Source organism: Eretmochelys imbricata, chromosome 1 (genome assembly GCF_965152235.1).
Source record: "Eretmochelys imbricata isolate rEreImb1 chromosome 1, rEreImb1.hap1, whole genome shotgun sequence".
Taxonomy (NCBI): domain Eukaryota; kingdom Metazoa; phylum Chordata; order Testudines; family Cheloniidae; genus Eretmochelys; species Eretmochelys imbricata.
The window spans coordinates 39,298,865-39,317,350 of record NC_135572.1 but is presented as its reverse complement, the minus strand read 5'-3'; the positions used below and the strand labels follow the sequence as shown (position 1 = coordinate 39,317,350).

Below are 18,486 nucleotides of genomic sequence, written 5' to 3'. Positions count from 1 at the left end.
AATGGGCTGGTCAGTTGTTCCAATGGTTAATTACTCTCACAGTTAAAAATTCATGCCGTATTTCCAGATTGAGCTCTTTGAGTCTATCACCGTAAAGCATGTTGTCTAATCTTTTCATCATTCTTGTGGCTCTTCTCTCCAGTTTATCAACATCCTTCTTGAATTGTGAGCACCAGAACTGGATACAGTATTCGAGCAGTGGTGGTATAGAGGTAAAATAACTTCTCCAATCCTACTTGAAATTCCCCTATTCATGCATCCCAGGATCACATTAGCTCTTTTGGCCACAGCATCATACTGGTAGCTCATGTTCAGTTGATTGTCCACCATGATCCCAAAATCTTATTCAGAGTCACTGCTTCCCAGGATAGAGTCCCCCAGGCTGTAAGTATGGCCTACATTCTTTGTTCCTAGATGTATACATTTATATTTAGCCACACTAAAATGCATATTGTTTGCTTGCACCCAGTTTACCAAGGAATCCAGATTGCTCTGAATCAGTGATGAGTCCTCTCCATTATTTACCACTCTCCCAATTTGTGTCATCTGAAAACTTTATCAGTGATGTTTTTAAGCTTTCTTCTGGGTCATTGATAAAAATGTTAAATAGTATAGGGCCAAAAATAGAGGGACTACACTGGAAACACAACTGTTCAATGACGATTTCCTGTTTATAATTCCATTTTGAGACCTATCAGTTAGCCAGTTTTTAGACCATTTAATGTCTGCCATGTTACCATTATATCATTCTAATTTTTAATGTCATACAGTACCAATTCAAATGCCTTACAAAAGTCTAAGTATATTATGTCAACACTGTTACCTTTATAACCAAACTTGTAATCTTATCAAAAGAAAGCTATCAAGTTAGTTTAACTAGATCTATTTTCTATAAATCCACACTGATTTGCATTAATTAAATTACCATCTTTTAATGCTTTATTAATTGAGTCCCATATCAACATTCCATTACCATACCAGGATCAGTGTCAGACTGACAGGCCTATAATTCCCCAGGTCATCTCATTTACCTTTTTTAAATATTGGCACAACACTAATTTTCTTCCAGAACTTATTGAAAGTCAACATTACTGATCCAGCAAGCTTCTTAGCCATCTCTTTTAAGACTCTTGGATGGAAGTTATCTGGACCTGCTGATTTAAAAATGTCTGATTTTTAGTAGCTTCTGTTTAACATCCTCCAGAGATATTTTTGGAATAGAAAGAATGTTATCATCACCATATGATGAGACTATATCATCTGTTTATTTCCCAAACACAGAACAGAAATATTTGTTGAACACTGATAATTCTACAATTTCTATCTAGTATGGACCAATACATTGTCAGGATTCCTTTTGTTCCTAATATAGTTTAAAAACTCCTTCTTATTGTCCTTAATTCTGCTGGCTCTTTTGTCCCTTTGCTTCCCTTATCAATTTTCTACAATCCTAACTTCTGATTTATATTCACTACTATCAACTTCCCCTTTTCCCATTTGTTACATATATTATATATATATATATAATTATAGCTGCCTTCAATTCTCCTCTAAACCAGGTCATTGTTTTAAACCAGTACAGACTTCTTCCTTGATTGTGGGGGTTTTTTTGGGGGGTTTTTTTTTTTTTTTTTGGTATCTACCAAGGTGTTCTTAAATGATTCCCAACTATCATTCACATTTTTCTATTTAATTTTTTGTTCACAGATGATTTGGCTGATAATTTTTTTCTGCTTTGTGAAACTCGCCCTATTAAAGCATCAAGTATGTGTATTACTGGTCTGGACTTTATTCAATTTACTGCTTGCACATTATAAATACGATCAAGTCATGATCACTAGTACCTAAGATACCATTAATTTTTAGTTCTGTTATCAATTCCCTTTTAGCTGTCTAATAAAGAATTCCCCCATGTTGGCTGTAGCATTTTTTGAGTGGAGAACTTATTACATCCCTTGGTAAGGTGTTCCAATATTAAATTGGCCTCACTGTTTTGAATTTGGATCTTATTCTCCATCTGAATTTTTTTAAGCTTCAACATCTAGCCATTGAATCTTGTTCTGTCTGTGTCAGACTGGATGGATCAGAAGATGGAAATGGAGTATCATGCCATTCTCAGCTAGGATTCAATCCTGCTCTGATTGAAATCAATGCAAAATCCCCACTGACTTCAGCAGTGCATAATTAGGCTCTGTAGCCCAGATCCTCAAAGGCATTTAGGTACCTAACTCCTACTGAAATAAATGGAAGTTAGGCCCTTAAATACCTTTGAAGCTCTGGGCCTATGTAACCCAGGTCAATAGTGCATGTAAATTGTTGCCAGTTGCCTAGTAGTCCCAGTCCATGTCTCAGAGATAGATGTCCACATTACAAAGTCCATCACCACAATTGCCAGTAAGCAGAAAGGCTGAGAAGATGAACATAAAGATCTGAATTTCACCTTTACCCCTAGATGTGGGTCCTCCACGGCAGTGCTGAGGAGACGTCTGAAGCTTGGAGACGTTTGAAGCTGCTATGGTCATGTGAACCTACAGATGTATGCAGCCTCCAGGGCTATTGATTTAGCTCCTGCACTGAATTTCTACAGAAATGCACAATGATTTTTACATAAATTATATGTTACTCAGTTAATTATAAATCAATGTTATTAACACGAGCATCTCCGTTTGATTGTTATACTCACAGTGCATTACTTGTTTAGAAATAGCCCCTGCTATTATGGGCACAACTGTGACATAACTGAGTGCAGATATGAATTGCATAATCCGTGGAAGAGAAATGACAGAAATCAAGGTCAATTACATCTCTGCAAAACTGTTCTAATTTCCTTATAATCATACACATTAACAACCCTACCTATTCATATTCAATGGCTCCAGCTCCTGAGCCCAACATATTGTAAAGATTGTATACAACTGGGACTGAGTTAACAACACAAACAATTAAAGTTACTTAATATGATCTTCTGTATTCACATTGTCTGTCATAATACTATCACCACAACTAACCGGCTTTAAAATATCCCCACTTGTGTGTTCAATCATCCCTCTGAATCATTACTGAACTGAGTGCTAGTATTAATTATTGTAAGTATTATCCTATTATATATATATAGCACCATATGCCTGATATTTTATGGACATATATGTGGACAACGGTTTTGCAAGGAAAGCAAATTGTCTGAACCTATTGTTTGATACATGGGTCCATTATAATAGCAGGCACAAGATCACCAGAATGGAGATTAAGGGTGGCTCTCTAGACAAATGGAGTTGAGTGAGACGCAAAGGACAGAAAAAGAGGAGCATTAGTGCCCATTGTGCATAGACAGAGGGTGGCTGTTCTGGGCATGGGGGTATTTTGTGAAAAAAAGTAGGGATGTCATGAGTTGGAGAAGACGACAAAAGGAGCATGTAACAGGAGCCCATCTCCTTCCCTACAGAAATCACACAGACTCCACCAGGTGTGCTCTCAGTGACTTCATTTCAATTCCCCTTCACCAATATCACTGCAATCCCCCGTGCTCCCACCTGTTTACAATCTTTGCCGAGCTTTAGGCCCCCTCAGCAGGACTTGAGGGAAACAGAGATCTCCCTATTCTGAGGGCTTGTCTACACTACGGCTAAAGTCAATGTAACTTACATCACTCAGGGATGTGGAAAAAAACCACCTCTGAGCAACGCAAGTTACATCAACTTAAAGTGCTGTCTACACCATGCTATGTCGGCGGCAGACACTCTCCCGCTGTCCGAGCTTCCGCCTCATTGAGGTGGAGTAATGATGTTAATGGGAGAGCAGCTGCACCAATATAGTATGGTAGTAAAGACAAGCCTTAAGGCTGCTGTATACCAAGCCTCAGCTAGCCCTGTTCCTCCATCTCTCCCACTTGGATACAGTGGAGTCCAAACAAACATTTTTGCTATCTATATGCAACATACAAGGCTTAGCCACATAGGGTACATTTACCCTGTAATAAAAGGCCCTCAGCGTGGCTGCAGCTGGCGTGGGTCAACTGACTTGGGCTTTCAGGGCTCAGGCTGGAGCCTGGGCTTTGACACCCTGAGAGCAAGAGGGTCTCAGACTCCAGGCTCCAGCCTGAGCCCAAACATCTACACTGCTGTTTTTAGCCTCACAGCCCGAGCCCAGAGTCAGCTGACCTGGGCTTTGAGACTTAGTGCCCTGGGTTTTTAATTGCAGTGTAGACATACCCATACAGACACTGATGCTCTAGCAGGTTTCTAACCAGAAAACACAGATAGCACCACTAGAGGGTTCATACACTATTTAATGGGATACTCCCAATTACTGAATAGTGCAGTGCACTCGAGTCTAATAAAAAGATGAAAATCATGATTCCCATGATAGCCATAACTCAAATCCAGCCTTAATTATGATTAAAAGTATTGAATTAATCCAACAGAATTATTTTTCTCCAATTTGCCTAATTTATACATTTTGTAGTCTTTGGCTTGATCATCTCCTGGAATTCTCCAAGGGGGCAGAGGGGGAGACAGGCTTAGGTGTAAGGAGAACATGACAGTTCCCGGATACTCCAAGCTAGCCCCAGCCTCATGCAATTTAGAGTTGCTGTCAAGCATGATTAACTTCCGCCATTGGTTTAAAGTCCTTAAAGACTTACACTAGTGGAGATTTGTCATGATGGAGCAAAGCATGATAAAATCCTGCTCTCTAGTAAATGAAAACATTGTTAATATTTACAACACAAACAATTATTTTAAAAAGTCAAAAAAATCTTGCAAAAAAATTTTTTTAAAAAAGTTGATCTTTTTTTCAAAAAGACAAAGAAAGTCCATTTTTAGATGGAAAAATCTTTTCCATAGGTTCATAGTTTTAGGTCAGAAGGGACCATTATGATCATCTACTCTGATTGCTTGCATAACACAGGCCATAAAATCTCACCCAGTGATTTCTGCATGAAGCTCATAACTTCTGTGTGATCTATAGCATTTCTTGTCTTAATTTAAAGACTTTAAGTGATGTAGAGTCCACCACATGCTTAGGTGAGTTATTCCAATGGATAATTACACTCAATATTAAAAAATGCCTTATTTCTAGTCTGAATTTGTTGCAGCTTCCAACCACTGGATCTTGTTATAGTTTCCTCCCTTCTCCTCCCCCTTCTCCTCCCCCTTCCCTCCCCCCCCTCCTTGTGTTGATCGTGGTCCACAAGTATCTAGTCACCTCTTAATCTTCCCTTGGATAAACTAAATAGTTTCAGCTTCTTAAGTCTCTCACTATAAGACATATTTCCCACAACACTCTTGTAGCTACTTTCTGTATCCTTTCCTATTGTTCAAAAATGTCCAGCTTGCTCTAACATTTAACACTTATTCCTGGCTGGATACACTGTGAAACACTCATTATAGGGCTTACCTCTATCTCTTTCCCAGGATCTCCAAGAGGAAGTCTCTTAAGGAATTCCAGAAGGTATGCAACAGGGGAAATTGATTTTACTTCATTCCTGTCTGGCTCACTTAAACACCCATAACTGTGTTGGTAATAGATGAACAACTTCTCTGAGAACCTTGAGAGCTTGCAAATTAAAACCTGGGTCATGAGAGAAGCCATCAGACAAAAAAATTAGGGACAACACTAGGGATCTCAAACTCAAATCACCACAAGGGCCATATAAGGACTAGTACATTGGCCCAAGGGCCACATCACTGAAACCTTTTCATACAACGATACAAATATATAGTCAAAAATGAAAAAAATGAAGAGTAATATAGTATGCTATTAAAAGTCAATGTATTAACTTTTTAAAAACTGTAATGCAAAGAGGGGTTTTAATAAAATATAAACACTCAGTAATGCACTTCACTCAAATGACAAAACATGCATTTACTTTTAGAATTACTTTGGTTAAAGCCCCCCACGCTTCCCCCGGCCCCGCCCCCACTCCACCCCTTCCATGAGGCCCCACCCCTGCCCTGCCTCTTCCCCACCCACATTCCAACCCCTTCCCCAAAGTCTCCACCCCAACTCCACCCTCTATTCCAACCCCTTCCCCAAATCCCTGACCCCGCCTCTTCTCCGCGTCCTCCCCTGAGCGCGCCGCGTCCCCACTCCTCCCACCTGGAAAGTCCTAAGTGCCACCAAACAGCTATTTGGCAGTGGGAAGTACTGGGAGATAGGCAGAGGAGCAGGGATGCGGCGCGCTCATGGGGGGGAGGTGAGGAGAAGGGGGCACTTGGCTGCTGGTGGAGTCGGCGCCTCTGATGGGCCGCAGGAAATAACTCAGTGGGCCGCATGCGGCCCACAGGTTGTGTGTTTGACAACACTGGACAACACTGTGGCAACATTTAGAACATAGGTCCGTGGACTCTGAGTGAGAGCTTCAGTTCAAGAGGTCATGAGGCTACCACAACCTCTTAAGTAAAAGTCAATTAAAAATATCGGGTAGCTGATAACGATTTACAAAATTCAGCACTAGTATGATAATTTCTACATACTAAAATAGTAACTGTTATCTCTACACATGATTTGCACTAAAATGGAGGATTAATATGGATATAAAACAATGCCTGCAACGTTTAGCATATTATTTTACTATATTTCCATTACACTATAACTTTTGCTAAAAAGTTGCCATAAAACTGGCAGACTTATCATAATTTATATGCAAAATCTAAATGAATAATTCCATGTCCCTTAATTATTCTTTGGAAATTATATTTTACCTTGTGTAACGTGAAGACAAGGTAATTACCACATTTATTTTTAAATAGTCATTTGAACTGTAATAAATGTGGCAGACTGGTTGCAAACTAGCCTTCTTAAAGACTTTGTGATGTGTCTGATAAACATTTGTAGCATGATCCAAATTCCACTGACGTCAAGGGAAGGACTCCCATTAACTTCAACAGGCTTTTGATCAGGCCTTGGTGCATGCAAATAGTAAGCAGTCAGGTGAAAAGACCTGTGGTGCTGTTTGCAAGAGAATAAATAATCTTAGAAGATTCACTGTATAAAAATAAATTGCAGGGATTTTATAAAAATATATGCTACTTTGAGGAGCAAATTTCCACAAGTAGCATAACTTCAGCAGATGTTTCATCTGACACCTCTGGACTATATACATGAATACATATGTAACAATTTAATCTGATTTTCCCATAGGACATACCATTTCATTACACTCACAACACTATGAAATTATAACTCATGGAGACATTATCTGGGATATTACATGTAATGGTTATTTTTACAGATGGTTTACCCGCTTTGCCAGATGTCTGTTTTTGACTCCAGACCATAATAACCATTGTAGATGGCAGTCTCCATATAATGTGTTAGGCAATGTTGCCTTAAAGAGACATTGTCAGGTGCTATTTTTTAGGCCTGAATGATATGTCATGCTATTTTTATCACCTTGAAAAAGACATAAAAGATTGGTTGTATAAACCTTGCAAAAATATTAGCTTATTGGGTAATTGGATGGTTCAGAATCTTAGAAACAAAATCTAGAGATGTTCATTTCTAAGTCACTGGCTCAAATCCCGCCCAGGTTTGTTTTTTTCCAAAAGTCATTACTGTTTGGTGGTTACAGATAGGAGGTGCTTTTACTTCACTTCTGGTTGACAGATGTGCATATAACAAGTTCACCATCCCAATCAGTCTCAGGGAAGAGACCAAGGACTGAACGCACATGGATTCTGAACTACCCTCTCATGGGCCCTCGAGGTGAAGATTGATGTATATTCAGGCACAGAAGCATAGTTGCCCATGCAGTACTGTGCCTCTTCTGTAGGCAAATAAACTTGAAACTGTAAGTTAATTGGGATAGGAGTTCTGTTTTTGGCTCATCTGCAGTAAATCACCCTATAAGTTACACAGCTACTATCAGCCTGTCAGAGACCTTTACAAATAATCTCCACTACATTTTCTACCCCTCAATCAGATTCCTCATCATCCTTTTAGCCCAGAAGGAAGAGCTTTCAGAAATAGTCAGTGGGGCAGGTTTTGGGCCCTATATTGAGCTAATTTACTCAAGTGTAAATCCAAAGTAATTCCATTGTCTCCACTGGCGTTACTCTGAATGTGTTTTGATGCAAATGAGATAAAAATATGACCTATTATTTTAATGGTTAAATGTTTCCTGTTTGTTACTGTCTTTTCAAATACAATAAAATGTCACTCGTGTAACTTTGCAAAGTCAACCCCATATTAAACTTGATAGCAAACATCAATAGTAAGGATAGTTACCAGCTTGAGCAAGCATCCAGCTGGTGACTTAGAGGAGAAGAGTTCCTTATTCTTTTACTGAATGTTACAAAAGGATGGTTTTAATAGAATTAGTATTTCTATAATGAAAATGAATAGTCTTTAAAAACTTCAGTTGAAGTCAATAAATAGAGAAAGTTACAAGTTACAATGCAATATAAAAACATTTGTCTAATAGCTGATCGCTAGAGCAGTGGTCCGCACAAGAAAATTTTTGGTGGCCTCAGAGGGTGGCCAACAACTATTGCTGGTGGCTGCTCTGACAATTTTTCTTAAAATATTTAACTAAATTTAGGAAAAACAAATATGCACATATACATGTCCAAATCATTGTAAATTTATGTAGGGTTTTTTCTCAGATTCAATAATAAAAATAATGTACAGTTTTCTCTGTTCTTTACTGGACCTAAACAGAATAGAAACAAATAATGTGTTTCACATGTTCTTGTCCCTTTTTGTTGTTTCTTTTGCTTTTTTTGGTTGCTTATTTTTTTAAGACTTTTCAGCTAGTAAGTCTGTTTCTGTGAAAAGTGATATTTGTATTTGTTAATATCACTTTTCGCAGTAGCAGACTTGCTTGCTAACTAGCAGGGAGGCAGTGAAAAGTGATATTAACAAACATCCAAATATCACTTTTCACAACAGACTTGCTTAGCCCTGGCAAGCTGGGGGACAAATTAAGCCCTGGATGGGGAAGCGGGTAGGGAGGCAGCTCAGGGCCAACAGTGATAGGGTGGGTGAGTCCAGGGACCAGAGCCCTGCAGCTGGGGACTGGGGTCAGAGATGCAGTGGGGGCCAGGGGTGATGTGTGGGGGGGGTGAACTTGGGGCCAGCAGTCCCTGCCGCATGGCTAGGCGCTGGGCCTGGATCACATGGCCCCATGTGGCAGTCAGAACCCACTGCCACATGGCCAGAGCCCAGAGCCAGAGGAAGCAGCAGGTGGGGTGGGGGGGTGAGCCTGAGGCCAGGGCCAGGGCCAGGCTCAAAGCCCATGGCCAGGGGATGGAGCCCACCACCACATGGCTGGAGCCTTCTGCCCGCCACCCCAGGTCTGAAGCCCGAGCCCCACTGCCCGCCTACTCCTCCAGTGTTTGTGGCTCCAGAGGGGGACAGGGCCCAACCCGCACTGGCAGCCCTGGGGGAGGGACCACTGCTTCCCCCCACCCCAATGCCATCCAGTAGGCTGTGGCCACATGAAAATCCCTTGGTGGCTGCATTTGATAAACACTGCTCTTGAGTATTTAGGTAACACAAGGTAAGAGGGTGGGTTGTAGTAAGTGGTATTGTGTTTTAAAGAAACAAGATTTATACTGGGGCATTGGAGTGGGGAGCAGAAATCATAGAAATATGCAGTTGACTGTACACATACTCACATCTCAGTATATACACACTACCATAATCATTCCCATACTTTCAGTCACCTCATCTCATTTGCATAGCCCTTTCCAGAACAGTAACTCAATACCTCTCCTTGCAGTTGTGTTCCTGTGATGGAAAGTTGCTGGCTTCTCAGCAGCACCATCCTTCAGTTTAGGGTTGGTGGCTTACTCAGGAAATGCAGTGTTGCACAGGTGATGCCCCATGTCAAAAGTGTGGCAGCATTGCTCAACCTGTTTGAAGTCGGGCACTTTCCTGGCAACTTCTGCTTTGCCGCAGGGAGTGTAATATCATATTGACATAGCCATGCCATTGGAAAGAATGTGGCAATACTGGATTTAGAATACATTTAATTTGCAGAAATCAAAGCAAGTGGTAGTTTAGAGAAAGACATTTGGGGGCAGGATTGGCAGGAGAGAAACTAAATGTCTTCTGCAGTTTCCACAGTATGCATCCGATGAAGTGAGCTGTAGCTCACGAAAGCTTATGCTCAAATAAATTGGTTAGTCTCTAAGGTGCCACAAGTACTCCTTTTCTTTTTGTAAAACTATCTAGTGTGAGGAAAAGCAGAGCCCAGAAAAAGAAGCTGAATCCAAGGAGAACATTCAGATTCTAAGTGCTCTGGGGAAGTGAGCAGCGACTCACATGGACCAACTAAATTATAGGGAGTACGAGATGGTCATACATAAATGGCCCAAAAAGAGTGCTGCCAAATCTGGGAGAATTGGGGGTGAAGAGTAGTAGCCCCAAGGATTGAAGGAGTCCATGTAAAAAAGTGTGGCAGCTCAATGAATTGAAAAAAAAAAAAGAAAAAAGAGTCAAAGGAATCTTAGAAATACAACAGCCTAATCAAAAGAATCAGAACAGGCCATCAAGAGGAAAGGATTATTAGCCCAGAGTGAGACTAAATGAATAAATACCCACTGAGTGAAATCCCACCCCACTGCAGTCAATGGAGTTTTGCCACTGACATGACTGTGTCTGTGATTTCCCATAAGAATTCTATTTTCCCCATCCGCTTTTCCTCCTACAAATTTAGTCAGCCCTCCATCTGACTCTACAGGAGAACAAGATTCTTTATACAATGAAGGAAAGTGCATGAGTGATGGAATAGCAAAAGAAGAAAAATAGTCTTCTTGGCTTTCCTTTGTAATTCATATTTCACTTAAACTTTAAAATTCAATCAGAGACTCTCAGTCTGATTGTTTGAGCATCCTGTCCAGCCATCTATCTTCCAGCTGTACAGTTTTCTGCATGTACCTTGCTGCCAAATGTAGAACTAGAATAGCTGAAGCAGGGTGTCCAGCCTGGAAAATCCCTTAATTTATATTGTGGCATCACTATATCATATAGTGTAGAGTATTTTATCTTATTCATTCTAATGTATTTCACCTGCAAGTTGAGAATTTTTTTAATAAATTATCTATATTGCAATTATTAGATAGTCTAGAAATGGAGGGTGACACAATGAGTAGCAAAGCCAGGTTTAGAACCCCTTGTTTTTTTAAACACTGCACTCATTCCTCCAGATCACATTACTTCTCATAATAGGGTTGCTCTGTTACTTTTACCTTTAATTTTCCTCCTCCTGCCCTTATATTTACAGTCCTCATAAGCCCCCAAGATAATTTATTGTTGTTGTATGGGTGGTTTTACAAAGTTTTCTCCTGCATTTTATCCATGGTTGTGTATTATTCCTCTTTGCAAAGCTAATGCACAAGCAAAATAAAAATCTATAGTTTATTTAGTCATAAACAATTATTAATTTTTCCATAAGATTGTAGAGGAGAAAATCAGTTGATTTGGGGTCTCACAGAGATTGAGAACCACTGAATTATCATGCAACCACATTTGAGAGCTCTGGGCACCAAAATCTGTACAATTTCATGCACTTAAGTAAATGGCACATATTTTTCTGACATGATTTTTTAGATGCCAATAATTTTGCTTCTTTACAACTCTAAAATAAATCAATAGATGATATGTTCCTCCATATCAGAGAGACAATAATTAAAATCAGGCAGAAACCTCAGCTGGTGCAAATCAGGGTAATTTATCCTCCAAGGATCTGGCTCAGAGACTTATTAATTTAATATGTTCATGAAAGGTATTGGCTTGTCAGATCTGAAGAATGAACACTTCTAATTATCCACAGAACAGATATTGCATCAGCACAGAAATGCAAGATCCCTGAGTTGTTCCACCAATTTTCCTCAACTGTGATCTTTTTGGACCAATTCTAAAGTGCTACTCTTCCAACCCCTTTTGGCCCTAAACCTCAGTTCTGACATTGGTAACAAGACTGCTAAATCTTGCCAGTTATAGCAATGATTTTTGTCCTGCAGTCATCTGGCCCCTGTAAAATGTTCTAGGGGCATTAACATTTCACACAGACCACCAAACTGCCAACAAATCATAACACATTTTCATTTACTACTAACTTTGGCTGGATTTGAATCAGTGACTTATAGGTGAAAGGCTAAAAGCAGAAAAAGCCTCTGTTCTATCAGATCTGGTGGGCTAGATAAAGAATGTGGTTTAGGAAATAGAGTTAGCCACCAGAGGGAGCCAATACAGTCCTGTAAAAACTAATCCTAACATTTGAAATTAAGGAAAGCGCCATTAAAATTTGTATGTAAGAATAACGCCAACTTACATGTAGATATAAAATGTTAAGGAAAGATTGTACTTATGGCAGTCAAAACCACCAGAAAAAATGCTGAAAAACAAAAGTAACCAAGCCCTACAATTGCACTACCAATAGTTCAGTCCCACAGAAAAGAGACTGAGTATTGTTCTTTTTCTACCTACATGAGAGTTACCCTTAATTATATAACAAGTAAAACACAATTGCTTCAAAACACTGGGCATTTGGCAATAATGTAACAACCACATAGTAATTATCTGGGAAGTGGTATATACATAGTAACTTGTAACACAGCTATTGATTAATTTTTAAATAACTAAAGTCACCATTGTAAATGACTCAGTAATATTTATTTTTCTTCCAGCCTAGACTACAGAGCAGTAGCCTCTAAAATTCTAATTAAAAGCAAAGCCATTTCTAGTTATAGGAGAACCCCCTCTCCTTCTAAACATTGGAGTCCTCTTTATTCTTTCCTTGTTTCCATTTCTATAGCGGAGGATTGTCTGCTTTGTTATTTTTCCAATTATGAGGAAAAATAAATTTTCTGGATGGAGTTCCGGCTTGCAAGTTTCAACCTAAAGATTGTACTTATGGCAGTCAAAACCACCAGAAAAAATGCTGAAATAATCTTACAAATAAATTAAACAAACAGTGAATTTAGTTCAGTGAAAGGCCTGACAAATCTGCAAACCTCATTCCATAGAAGCAACCTTGACAGCAATGTAAGCTGTGCTGCCCTGCTACAGTACCTCAGCCCTGATGCGGGAGGGAGGGGACCTTGTCTAAAGACAAAAGTGTATGTCAGAGCTGATGGTCATCTCTATTGAAATTGAGGGCTCTGGTGCAAATTAGTGCCAAATACGATGATGTGGACAGCTGTCTGCTAGAAAGATGACTAAGGGCCTGATCCAACTCCCACTGAAATCAACAGAAGTTTTTCCATTGAGCTGAATTGAGCTCCCTGTGAAGCAATGGGCTCTGAAGAACTGAGCCCAGGACAGAGAATCAGCAACTCCTAAATTCAATGTTGCCTCCAAATTGCTGTGTGGCCTCTCAGTTAATGTTAACCTCCCAATTTACCTCTCTGTAAAATAGGGACAGTAATACTCGTCTATCTCACAAGGATGTTGACTGATTAGTTATTGTTAAGCATTATAATATTTATTTATAATTATTGCATATGCCTCCCAACAGCTATGAGATGGTAATGGACTATAGGCCAAATCCTGTACTGAGAAATATGTCTGCCCTCACAGATCCAGCCGTAGGATCTGGCCCTTCCAAGTGAAAGACACTTTGTCTATTCCATTATCAGTCTTCACTCATCCATTTGGTTTCTTGCATAATTTACCAGAATGGTATTGGTTTTAAACAGAAAAAGACCCCATAGACCTGCTATTAATCTTTTGTTACCATAGATTAGAACAATGATTTGACTTCCATCTTCTTCATATATTGTATGAAAGATTACACAAAAAAAATCTGTCATATATATATATAAATACATTTATATAAATTCAAAACCCTTTAAACAAATTCACAGTAAAAGTTGAGGACATTTGCCTTAGAAATCCAACAGAGTTAATGTAAGCCATTTCCTTCTAGTTTTTTTGGGGGGGGATAGGAAGGTGGACCACCATCAGCCTTATTAATACTGAATGTTAAGTGCAGAAGTTTAGCTGTAGTTATAGAGTTTTGAAGCAATTGATTTGACAACCTCTATGCATAAAACCCATTTTTAAAAATCCACATTTATTCCCCAGATTGCTTATTGTTTCATAAAAAATGAAACCTTACATAGCTTGCTGGTATCAAATTGATCTCCTAAAACTGTTCAATTAAACCTTGTAAAACCAGTACTTTAAACTACATCAGTGTCCTGGAAGTGCTTATGAACATTACTGAAGTAATTCAGGATGGTAATGAGCACTTATAACTTCCGCTATCTTGTATAATTTAATTTGCTTTGTTTTTTTTATAAAACCTTAAGTTACACCACAAGAAGTTCACAGGTCTGAGAAAATTAAAGTCAGTATCAAGTTTTACTCATAGACCATATAATTTACATAGATTTACATAAATACAGATATTAAAAATTTAAATCTCAACTAATTAAACAGAAGATAGAGTTTTAAATGTGAGAGATTTTAAAACCTAAACACATTTCTGCCCCTACTTTTAGTAGTAGCAGAATTTTTACACACACACATATACCAGGCTTCTCTCTCTCAGTCTCCCACCCCCCCCCCCATCCTTTTTCATCCAAAATAGGATAATTTTATAACTGCAATAAGGTATGACAGGCAGTACACTTCTGGGGAATTATTGCATGCCTTGAGTGCATAAGGCAAAAGGAAGAGTGACTGACTTCAGACACTAGGGGAGTGGAATCATCAACCAGAAATGCATTGAAGTGATGTGAAACACCTTATTGCTTTTACAAAATTGAAAATTATACGTTGTTTAAAAAGACACAAAATGAAGGAAAAAGTAATATTTCCGTTTAGTGGAGATCACCAAAAACCAGGAAGCTCCACTGCTGTTCACTGAATTCTCTTCATTATTCCATGATGGTTCATTAATGAGCTGCAATTGTACAAGGGGGTCAAACACAAAAATTCATTTGTCCCAAAGAGAACAGAATAATCATTAGCAGCTGATCATACCTGCTATGAGAATCAGATGCCAGTCTCATCAAACTGCAATGTAAAAATATGATCAACTAGACATATTATACCCCACTGAGCTGAGCAGGTGGATGAGCAACGTTAGTTGGATGATAGAGCATTTGCCTAAGATGCTGGAGGCATAGATTCTAGTTCAATAGAGATTTCTCATTTGATTAGCTAGAAGTGAAACAGAATAAATATGGGATGGATATACAGTACCATAACCTCTGCATTTTTGGTGCTGTAATGGGGTTAGATAGAGCATTTACTGGTAATTTGTCCTGCCCCATCCCAACACCACATTTCTCCATCTTTAACCAACTGTACCTCCCATTGTGTACATATTTTTAAAACATCCATTCTTTCCACCAGGATTTAGAGGGGAGAGGGGATTCTACAGAGAACATAAATTAAAGATAGTTGGAAATTACATCCAGCAGGTATTTCTAGTGTGTATCTAGGAAAACACCCTCTTGGATTATTTTTGTCTTTGTGTTTACTGTTCATTAACATGGACAGAAGAGCATCACCTCTGATCTAATACTACCACCAGGAGAGGTTTCAAAGTTTAGATAGGGCCATTCTGCTAAGGCACCATTTGCAAGTCATGGTGACTGGTTTAAGTATTTAGTCAAAACTGCATTTACTGTAATGAACGTTGCTTTGGATTCCCAAAACACATACAGTAACAAGCAGCCACTCAGACCTTCCTTCCATAGTCAAATAACTGTTGGTCCTTTCCTGGGAAACTTACATCAGCCTCTTTTGAAATATTAACCATGATTTAATAGATGGCATTTTCACACATCCATTAGAGTTTTGTTCGGGGCCTGGGGGAGGCAGGGATATTCATAACAGTCTAGTACAGGATCAGAAGATATAAAGATGCCTTAAAAAGTAGAAGCCAGATCTGTACTGTTGCTAAATTCATTATTCAATGGTAAAAGCTATAAACGAAGAAGAATATACAGCGTACAGTGCATAGTACAGAACAACATTTTGCTTCAGTACCAACAGGAGGTATAACAAGGGCACACCTCTTTAAAATAAATAATCAAACATTCTGATGGGGGTAAATTACTGCACATCACGTAGTACTCTGCTACAAAAAAAGGGGGGGGATTCCTTATTCCAGGTTTAATAGAACGAATGGAATATTACACTGGAAAGTGACTTGGGGTGGGTGTAGGGGAAAAGATGTAACAGCCCGCTGCTTCAGGATGGTACTAGAAGCACTGTTAGGCAGCTTTAAAGTGTCGGGACACACCGGGCACTCGCTATTGCAGAGAGAGAGAGAGAGAGAGACAGAGAAGGGGCTTACCATGGAGTGGGGAAGGACTAGGAGGGCTGCCGTTTTAATTGCGCTCAACCAGGGGAGGACATTTCTAAAGAAAACAATATCCAGCCTTTGGAGAGGGAGAGAGAGTTATTGATGCAAAAGAAGAGACCCTACAGAAAGACCGGGTCCTTCTCCGCCCCTGGCAAAAGGTCCCTGCCTTTCGCCATGAGCTGCACTCGTCTCCTTTGTTTGAGAGATTAAGGATCCCACTGCATCGTTCAGATCACTCTTTCTTTGTCTCTCACCCTGTGCCATGCCCTCCCTCCCCCAATCTAAATTGTTCGTTTATAAGATATAATTAGGGATAAGCCCAGGAGAGGAATGGGGGGAAAAATATCTTCTCGATCCTTATGATAACTCTGTGCATCACACTGGGATCCCCCACCCCCACGCCTCCGGGCAGATGACTGTATATTTGGTAGCACTGTGCAGCTTCTTTTCCGTTAAAAAGACGCATCCATTCCTTGCACAGTCAATGAGAAACGCAGCGTGATTTGTCATGCGCTTGGATTGTGGGTTTGTTCGTTCGTTTTAATTAATAACTTTTCTTTTCAGAGCCTACAATCATCACTGGAGTATTTACAAACACCAAACAGAGCCCTGGCGAGGTCCCCCCCCAAATAATCATGACAATACCACAGTTTGCAGGAGCCCCGCACTAGCTGTGTCCAAACAAGATCTTGCTGGGTGAGCGCTCCTGGGCTCCGGGGGAGACGGGCGCTGGATTCCCGAGTCCTGGGTGGAGCTTCCCAGCCGGGTGTTTCTTCCCTGGGGTGTCTCTCCCTGAATACCTGCCTCGGGGCTGCTGCTGCTGCAGTGGTCCCGTTCATATTCCTCCTGAGCCCTCTGCATTTTCCGCTTCTTCATCTTCCTCTTGTGGACGTGGAAAGTGGTGAGGGAGAGGAGGATCAGGCAGAAGATGAGGGTGACCAGGACGATTAAAACCAGAGTGGAAGAGAAGGACTGAAAGAGCTGCCCCACCTGCGCGATGCAGGTGCTGCTGGCGTTGGAGGAGGCAGATGTCCTGTTCAAGAGACAAGGTGGCAGAGACAGCCTCAACTCCTTGGAGAGCTTGGCACTCATTGAGGAGGCTTAAGAAGATGAGGATCTTCCTCTCCTCCCTGCAGATGCCTGGATTTGACTTGGTTCCGGGCTGGGGGTTTGCACAGGCTGGAAATGCACGGGACGCGGTTCGCTCTCTGGAGATGGCAGGTGAAAGATCAAGCCTGCAAAGGGACCCAGAGGAATCAGAGCTCGGGACCCAGACCAAGAAACACACAATTCACCGGCTGCCCCCTCCCCGCTCTCCTTCCAGCCCCAACATGGTACAAAGTCGTCTAAACTCCGGCACGCTGGGGGGATGCTGCCCGACTGACAAACCACGCGCATTACAGAGGGTTTCCAGCCCAGCGCAGCGCCCCTGGACTAGACCAGCCCCAGCCCACTGGTTAGACGGCTCGAGCTGTCTTCAGCCCCGCCTGCCCCAGGCGATGTCGGCCGTGCCCCAAGCCAGGGGGAGCGAGGCACCAGCGCGGCGGCACCTGCTCGGCTCCAGCTAACTCGGCACAGGGAGCAGCTTTGCCGGGCATTTCCCCCAACAAGTTGCTAATGACACGAGCCGCCGCGGCAGCCCCAGAGGCAGGCGCCAGCCGAAGTTCGGGCTCCGGCAGCGCCTGGGTCTTCACGCGCCTCTGGCCAGAGCGGAACGCGGGGCCCGGCGGGGGCACGCGCCTTACCTGGGCTGCCTGTGGCTGGAGGGAGCCCCCGGCCGCGCGCTCGCCGAGGCTGCAGAAGGTGCCGAATGAAGCGGGCAGAGCCGGAGCCGGCGCAGCTTCGGGGAGCTCAGCGCGCAGCCTATCGCCAGCCCGGCCGGTGACGTCAGGCAGCCAGTGCCGGCTCCGCTCCCCCGCGGCTCGGCTGGGCGGAGAGGGGCAGCCCCGAGCGGGCACCCCGCCCCTCCCCCCAGGGACCCACCCCGCCCCCCTTCCCCAGGCCAGTACCCCCCCCACCTCTACCCCTCCCCCAGAGACCCCCCCCCCCCGCCCAGAGACCTGCCCTGCCCCGCCCCCCTCCCGCCACAGGCCAGGACCCCCCTCCTACCTACTCACCCCCACAGGTCAATACCCCCCCACCTACCCACCCCCACTTCTACCCCTCCCCCCACAGGTCAATACCCCCCCACCTACCTACTCCACCCTCATCCATCCCCC

General features: G+C 41.8%; 1 protein-coding gene across 1 annotated transcript; it reads right to left on the bottom strand.

Annotated features, from left to right (window-relative positions):
- Positions 1-16,900: 16,900 nt before the first annotated feature.
- On the bottom strand, positions 16,901-17,359 carry C1H11orf87 (chromosome 1 C11orf87 homolog). Its single transcript, XM_077817893.1, has one exon. It carries the CDS (start codon positions 17,357-17,359, stop codon positions 16,901-16,903), a length of 459 nt encoding a protein of 152 aa, XP_077674019.1.
- Positions 17,360-18,486: the final 1,127 nt, after the last annotated feature.

Bases quoted from the DNA above. Each gene is read 5' to 3' on its own strand.
- C1H11orf87 (XM_077817893.1), bottom strand. From the start codon at position 17,359: ATGAGTGCCAAGCTCTCCAAGGAGTTGAGGCTGTCTCTGCCACCTTGT.